Here is an 8,800-nt window from a genome sequence, read left to right as displayed (position 1 = left end):
TGTATAGCATTACCTTATGATAATTTGTTTGAAGTTATACTTGCATATTATTTTAAAAAAATAAATAATTAAGAAGTTGTTCTTCATAAATACATAACACATAACACTTTTCAAACAATATAGAATTTTTTCCCCGAAAAATTCTCTTTTCTTGCTTTTCCGGAAATCTTTGAGTTTGTTGTACAGAGGTCCGACTATATACACTTGCATAAATAATATATATATTTATATATATCTATATATATATATATATATATATTATAATAATAAATTATTTATATAATTGAATATGAAATATTAATACTTCCAATTTATTAAAAATAAATTCAATTTTCAATGTAAGGAAAGTTGAAAAGACAAACTTTGAATTGATTAATGGCATATATAAATTTAGTGCCAACAATTCGGTAGAATTCACACAATACTAAACATTTGAAAAAAATAATTTTCATCAACTTTGTTTAAATTAGAAACAATCTAATTTTAGCACACAATTTAACGTCTACATTTTGTCTTGCAGAGTTATAAAAAATTGACTAAGAAAATAATTTAATTGTTTTTAAAAATGTTCTTCTATGAATTATGAATGAAAACCACTTGAAAATTTTATGATGGCTAGATGAATTGAATGAATCTTTCGTTTTGCTTAAATAGCAAATAAAATAATTTAGTTTGGTTAAGAAAACACGAAAGATATTCAGAACAAAATGTGCAGAACTTAACGAAATTTAATGATGCACAAATTCCAACTTTCACAAGCTCAATCAAATGTCTCAATATCAAATTGCACAGTCAATAACATAATTCACATTTTTTTAAAATAAAAAACATATTTTTGTTCTTATGTGCTTGTTAGAAGCGTGTTTCAGCCAAAAACGGGACCACAAACAGGTGGGTTGACCAGTTTTATTGAAAAGCGTGAAATTATTTTTAATTCATATATATTATTAGATCTATCAAATTAGTATTGAAAGAGAAAAAATTACTTCCATAATTATGGTTATATTAATAACTATTATCTCTTATGCATTTCTTAACGTTACATTAACTGAATACGTGTGAGTGAACTCTCCACATACATTTTCGCTAAATTAAATTTTTTCAGCAATTTTATATATTGAGTGGCAAGATAGCTTATTTTATTTGTTTTTGATGAAAAACAATTTGAGGCTTGTAGGATGAACGGCGATAATGTTCACAACGTTTTCAAATGCTCACGTTCATTTTAAGTATATGATATTTAATCGAATTAATCAATTTAATTATTTTTCAGTTGTTTCTAACTGTTTGTTAGTTTTGATATGAAGTTGTAAAAACAAAATCAGCACGGATGCGTTCGCATTGCAGGCTCCATTGATCAAAGTAGACACGATGAAGCAAGCTATTTATATTTGAACATAAAGTCGATGAGCTGTGTTGCTGCCATGCAATCCTTCATACAATTCTTATGATTGTTATGATTATAGTTGCAACAGTTTTTATGATTATAGTTACAACTACTGTTATGATTAATGGCTGCAGCTACTGTTAAAACTAATTTTGCCATAAAATGTTTTTGCGTGTTTCTCCTCATGCTTCATTTGAGCGTCCCAGCATACTCGAAATTTAATCATTTTTTTAATTGCCTCTAAATAATTTTATTCACCTTAATTAATTTTTTTGGTTTGTGTTATTTCAAAATAGCCCAGACAAGAGCTGCGACTGTAGTGCAGGCAGACACGCCGAACAAACTGCCAACCAGCACAACAAACGAGTACGATGTGAGGGTCCCTATAAATAGGAGCTTAGCGCAGTTGTGTAATAAAAATAATGTATGATTATTTACGACTTGCATCGATTTTTGGAAATTTTGTTAGCAACACAAAGCATGAAATGAATGCAGATATTGCATGCATGCATCTAGCAGATACAAATATTATATCGAAATATTCCATTCCATGTCCATTTTTATTATTCCTTCGTTGTGGCATGTTTTATCTGCTGTAAGTCCGTGAGTTGCGATGATATCTTGTTGATGTTGTTCTTGTTGTTTTGTTGGTGTTGTAGTTGTTTTGTTGTTTATGATACTTTATCAATGTAGTTGATGTTGTTGCTTCTGTTGTTATTAGTGTTCTTGAAGTTATTAGTGTTTTTGTTTATATTTTATTGATGTTTTCAAGTATGCTATCTTATTTAACTGATGTGTTATTATGTGATAAGTACGATCCTCCGTTCCTCTTTTATGCATACATTTTCATTATTTATAAACGTTTTGCCGTGCTGACTATACTGTAAGCGTATGATGAAAAAATTTATTAATAAAAATTTTAAAATTAAAATTGCCTCACTACTGCAGACAGGAGCATTGCCATCAATGTCTTCTCATACTCCAACGCCACGTCAACCTCTTGCAGTACAGGGAAAGTAAGTACAGTTGTACTTGTGTACGTGAATGTATGAGTGTGTCTGTTAACATGTATGTGCTGCAGTGTACGTGTATGTGATATATTTGTTAACGTGTGAATAAGCGTATGTACTGTCTGATTCGTTACGTATGCACCACGTGTGCATGTCATGCTGGTTTGAATGTATAAGTTAAGTGAACACTCGATTATTTTATACCAGTTATATACATCTAATACAAGAGTTGACGCTTAAATTAGGCCAAACACTCGTTCTCAAATTGTTACAATTTTTATATTTTTTTTCCTGAAAATTTTTTTAAGATTGTTTTTCTTTAAGAGGATAAATATACGTAGCATAAAACAATCATCTTTTCTTTAATACTAAAAATAAATGCTAATAATGTAAATAAAATCACATAATTTTTTCAGTATGTTGTAAAACATAAAAATAAAGTAATTTTATTAAAAAACTTTGACCGAGTTTAAGCGATTGTTTACAGGAGTCGGAACAAGGAGTCGGGAGTCGGGGTCGAAAATTTTTATCCGGGTCGGAATTTTTTTGAGGGACCGGAGTCGGAGTCTGATATTTTTCAACCCACTCCGACACACTGATTAAAACAAAACTTTTGAAAAACTTTTAATCAAAATAATATCATTAAAGCGAGACAACTTCTAAAACATTAGTATCGAAATAAAAAAAAAGCACAAGAAAAAATGTCCAACTCGTATTGATATCATTGCAAACTATTTTTCAGGAATGTTTGAACATTTAAAAACAATTACAGTTTTTATTTCATTTTTAAAAATCCATTCATGTTTGTTTTGTTACCGTAATTTTTTAGCGGATCATTTGACGGCCGGAGATGTCGTCTTCCTGGTATCAACAAACAGTTCAACAACCATACTTTTGTAATTGCTCTTCATTTTATCCAATATATATTATTTGATTAGATTTTAGTCTTTAAAACATTGTTTTAAATATCAAATTGACAAATAGTTGTGCTACAAGCAAATGAAAAAAGGTCACCAACTCTTTTTAATCCTCTCACACACAAATTTTTATTTTGGTTCTCTGTCAAAGTTGTCTGGATCGGCCTTTGGCTGGCCAAATAATATCTCATATAAATTTTAAACGACCTGGTCCAAATACCAGCTAGCTGTTTGTACCTCAAAACCTTTTTTGCGTTAAAAAGTAATATAGGAGGGTGGGTGCAAACGTTTAATTGCAATAACATAGCAAGCAAAGAAAAATATATAACCAGAATGCATTATGAAAAACAAATAACACCAAATTGTGATTTTAGTGTCCCAATTCAAAGTAAAGATGATGAGCTGAAGAAAATTAAAAATACACTCACGATATATTTTCCTGACACGTCAGACCCTCGTGATAATAATTTTAAGTATCAATGGCTACAAAGCGTTTATGAATACGCACGAACTAACGCATCACACACATTGCGTATGAAAGGTGGGGATCTCTGTTGCATTAGATGCCATCCCTGCATGCAAACCAGAAGTTTTCAATCATCAGCCCATCTCGCCACCTAATATGTTTAGCACATTGCAAAAACTTTATTGATTTTGTATTACTTTTCAATGCATCTTTTTGTTCTGTTATTTTCATTTTAGATAGTTTTTAATTACAAAATGTACTGTAATAATATTTTTATCTTTCGAAAAACGTGTTTTTATCGTTTGGTAGTTTGATTTAAAAAATTTGAATCGGAATCTCGTTATCGTATCGTTATCGTATCGTCATTTTTTCTTATATTGGCGAAGTTTCATTTGATTTGACACAACATTACATTATCATGTTTTATCACTTCATAAAATCAACCAAACTGAAATGTATAGTTTAAATACTTGTACGTTTGTAAGAATATTACTATTGGTATCGGTTCTTCATATTATACATTTTTTTTAATAACTTAATAGTTTTTGTCCCAAAGATTTGTGTATTTGTATCGAAAATGAAACAAATAGTTTAATATTAAATAGTTATATGCTTTAAAAGTAGCAAAGTATAAACCGGATTGACTCTTGGATGAATTTCGGAATTTTCTGCACCTTCGTTTTCTCAATTTTATTTCATTCTTCCGTTTTTTGTAACAATCAAATTATTCTAATTATTTCAAACTGACATTCATCGAAGAACTATAATTTGAAGTACGTTAATTGAAATTGAAGTATTCAAATTTTTGTTCTCTTTGTTACTACAATCAATACTAACTTTTTTGTTGTTGAAAATTTTATAGAAGATACCTATGGTAGAAGTTTGCACACTTCATCCTTCTAACAGACTTCACCACAAAACTTATTAGATAACCCCTGCAAAACATCTCAACAACATAACCTAAAGTCTGTAAATAGTTGTAACTGTTTAAATAAATTTTTCTTTTTTCAAACCTTGTAGACGCGCCCTTATGTATTATTGATATTAACAATGGAAGGTTAGTAGCCTAAAATTAACAAACGAGAAAAACGGGGCCAATATGCAAAAATTTTAGGTATATGCTAAAGAGATATTTCAATTAATTTTTAATCAAATTAATCAGAATTTTTGAAGATATGTTTTTAAAAATAAGTATATAAATAAGCGATGCAACACAACTAGATGAATTTTATGATAGACTTTTTTAATACACAGATAACAAATTCTTCTAATTAAATCAGTAAAACATTGAATAAAGTTATCAAAATAACTAAATTGAGGAAATGGCTTCCACAAAGAAAGTAAAAAGTCAAAGAATTTAAATTTAAAATTTTTTTTGAAGACCATTATTTTTGACTTTCATATTTGAAACATTATCGTACCCTTGCCCTCGAAAAGCTTATATTCAGTCTAAATTCTTTTAAAGCTCCAAATATAATTTTTTTAAAACTAAGACCCGTCGAGTCGTTAACAATAAAAAACCCGAAAATTGTTAATTTATTTTTTTTAGGATATCTGATATATTTATTATTTTAATTGTGAGCGAAAGCTTACAATTAAAGTAAGTAAATTAAGTAAATATATCATCTATGTGAGATGTATCCGGAGCGCACTCAACAATAATAGAATAATATGTAACATATATAGCTTTGGATATAGTTATGTTTGTTACTTTTGATGTCATTTTATCTATCATTTCATTTGGAATAGTTTTTCAACAGCAGAAAAATTTCCTTTAAGAACTAGCGTCACATGGTTCAACATTGTAGGATCAAACTTCACGAGTAATTATACCAGTCATAAAAATGTTCTATTATTAACTGTATATAAGCCATACTAATTTATGCCAAAATGTAAAGTAATGTTCATCAATCGCTCAAGATATTTCGCCATCTTAAACTTTTTTGTCGGATGCTAATTCATTTCTTTTTAAAGAAGCAGAGTTGTTGGTTGGATTACCACGTATAATTACATAAATTTCTTTTTCTTTTATTATATTAAAATCACTCGAGTGTTTTCCGATTTTCAAAATTTTATAATTTTTGTTTTCTGCACTCAGCACCAGATGTTTTTTATTATGAGATTGAGAAAAAAAAGTTTCCTTGATTTTCATCAGCATTTTATTCTAAAATGTAGTTCACGATTCTATATTATTTTTTTAAAATTTTATTATTTTTACTTACCTGCTTTTTATTTCTGCAATAATTGTAAGCTTGGTAAAAAATGAACTTGAAACACAACAATAAAAACAACTCTAACTAAATCGTAAATTATTTAACAACCAATTAACAAGAACGCGCGTCAAAATGTCGCAAAACGTACCAAAAATCATAAATGAGTTTAGACCAAAAATATGTTGCGCCGCGAAAGATACAAGCACACAAAATGAATTTGTTACAATAACGTTTGAAAAAATTTTGATAAATTTATAATTTTTTGATTTTTTTCATTAAAGTATTTTTAACAAATTATTAGTATGAAAAATAAATTACTTTCTGGGAAAAACAAATTTATATTTAAAAAAATAAGTTTAAAAAAATCTATTTTAAATTTACTTTTTTTTAAAATATTTAGTGTTTATTTTGCAGACAGCGTTTGATGCCCTCAGTTACCCGGCGCCCGATCTCGCCCCCTTAAGGCCGGCACTGGTTGAATGTCTACTTGTAGTTTTCGCTGTTTAAATTTTCCTAAATAAATTAACAGGCCAAAAATTTTACACAAAAATTAATTATTTCTTTTGTTATCCTGACCCCAAACTGTACAGCAGAGAACGCATGTTCTGGCGGCGCGATGGTATAATTGTCAAGGTGCCTGGCATTGTTGATGTAGTGTCCGGGTTCGAATGTAAAAAAAATCACCGCCGATCACGTGCGAAAGTGTTTGATGCCTTGAAAAATAGAATCCTCCACAACAGATAATGCAAAACTACCAGATGAATGCTTTAATAATGCAAATATTTTCAAATACACATAAACAGATTATATAATTTAAAAAAGTTAAAAAGGCATACATTTCAGACACCAGCATTTTAATTGAAGGTCGATTTTTCATCATCTGCTGAAAATATTTGTAAATAACTTTTCATCATCGTCGAATTGTTGTTGATGTTGGCGAATTTGTCCTCGTTGGCCGTCGTTATCAGATGTCGGCTGCTCTGATAACATTTATTCCTGTCTTCTTCTTGTTCTTTCGACGCTGCTGCTTACTTTGTTGTGAGTTTGGTGTTATTATTTATTTGCGAGTTGTTGTCAATTTGATGATTGTTGCAGTGTTTAAACGATAATGTGTTGTTGTCATTACTGTTTATGTTGGTTGATAAGTCAACGTAGTTGACTCAATGATCTTTTTTGATCAGATTGATCTTGAATTTGTAGTTGTGTTTAGTTAGCTGGCTTTTTAGATTTATTTTCTAAAAGAATGATATCATAAAATTTACTTAAATACTTGAATTTGAATGGTAAATTTTGAATGTGTTTTTTTCTATTTTTCATTAAAAAATCAGAATCTGACGGACGCAGAAAGTGTTATAACATGCAAGCAATAGTATAAAATGAAAACTGAAAATAAATAACGGAGTAAGAATGTTCAATCATATTATGCATGGTAAAAACAAAGAAATAAAAATAAATAATTCATTGACTGCAACTATTTGTTTTGGCATTGACATGCTAGCTGCTATATATATCACATATATTTGTATGAAGTATATAAATATATTTATCGATAACAAACAAATAAAACTAAATAAAAATCTTGTTAGTTAAGGTTAGAGTTAATTAGTATCAATAAAAATTTCTAAATAAAAAATCACAATGTTTCATAATAAAACCATTTATTTATAGGTAAAAGATTAATGAAAAGCTATTTTACAGGATTTTAATTTAATTAATAATATAACTTCTAAAATCTTGATCCATCCAAACGAAATTCAAATTTAAAAGTAATAACGTTAATTAACTTTTTCACTTTTAAAGCTTTACAACTTTTAGTCATCGTCTATTTGGCTTTTTTGCAAATGATAAGTGACAATCAAAAAAGTAAGTGGAGCTTAACGGCGGATTTTTCATGATTGCCGAACCTGACTCTTACTGCTTCCAAGAAAACAGTATTCGCTGAGTTTCTTTGGATTTGCTACTTTAGGTTTGACAACAATCTGCGCGAGAATTTCAAGAATTGTCACTTACTTATTCCAGAACTTTTGCGTGTGGAATATGTTAATGAGAAGGCAAGTTCAGCCATTTTAAATCCACTTAAAAAGCACGGAATAGTGCTAAGCGGCACACTATCGAATGCACAGCGGCTCGCGAACATTCCAGCTGTTGGTAATACCGATGAGTTCAAAAATTTAACTCAAGTTAACAGTGGCGAAAAGTTAATTGAGGCTAATAAAGAGGATAAATCAATTCGACTCGATGGTTGGAAAAACATTACGGTTGTCATCACCTGCGACCTGCAAACGACTTGAACATCACCGATAGTAGCAAGAATTTTTCTTCCAAGAATATCTTTCACGTCAGTAACGTCATTAAATGTTCAGCTAGTGCCTCTAGCCGATTGATATACAAGTCATTCACTTCCATCCAGTTTATAGAGAGAGTGGCAATCATATCATACCAGACGACTTCCAGCCATCCACATCATTCAGGCTGTACATCGATGCAAAATATTTTAAAAAATGTTATCGCACAAATTTAAGTAAACAAATTAATTTATATTTTAATTAATAAGCTCTGATAATTTGAGGCTATTCACTTAATTAAAATACCCTTTGCTGGAAATGTTCAGGAATCACATTAGTTTACATTTCCGATCGACTGTACTCGACATGCGTGGATGGTTATTTACTGAGTTACGGTAAGTCTTCCAGAGTTGCAAGTTATTTCCACGGTTGGATACATTGTGACCTTTCAATAATTCAGAAACCCTTTTTGGCCTTCAAAATGTGTTTTCAGTAACTGTAATAGTAAAACACACATAATTT

General features: G+C 29.6%; 1 protein-coding gene across 1 annotated transcript; it reads left to right on the top strand.

The window, feature by feature from the left end:
- Positions 1–6,125: 6,125 nt before the first annotated feature.
- HELRODRAFT_166999 (hypothetical protein) lies at positions 6,126–8,284 on the top strand (the record flags this gene model as incomplete). The annotated part of the gene is made up of 3 exons (XM_009012146.1): positions 6,126–6,223; positions 6,584–6,655; positions 7,960–8,284. The coding sequence occupies 3 exons, from the start codon at positions 6,126–6,128 to the stop codon at positions 8,282–8,284; spliced, it is 495 nt and encodes a 164-aa protein (XP_009010394.1).
- Positions 8,285–8,800: the final 516 nt, after the last annotated feature.

The sequence above is a fragment of the Helobdella robusta genome, assembly GCF_000326865.2.
Source record: "Helobdella robusta unplaced genomic scaffold HELROscaffold_10, whole genome shotgun sequence".
Classification (NCBI taxonomy): Eukaryota; Metazoa; Annelida; class Clitellata; order Rhynchobdellida; family Glossiphoniidae; genus Helobdella; species Helobdella robusta.
Note: the sequence above shows the minus strand (reverse complement) of the source record. Positions and strands in the feature narration are given on the sequence as shown.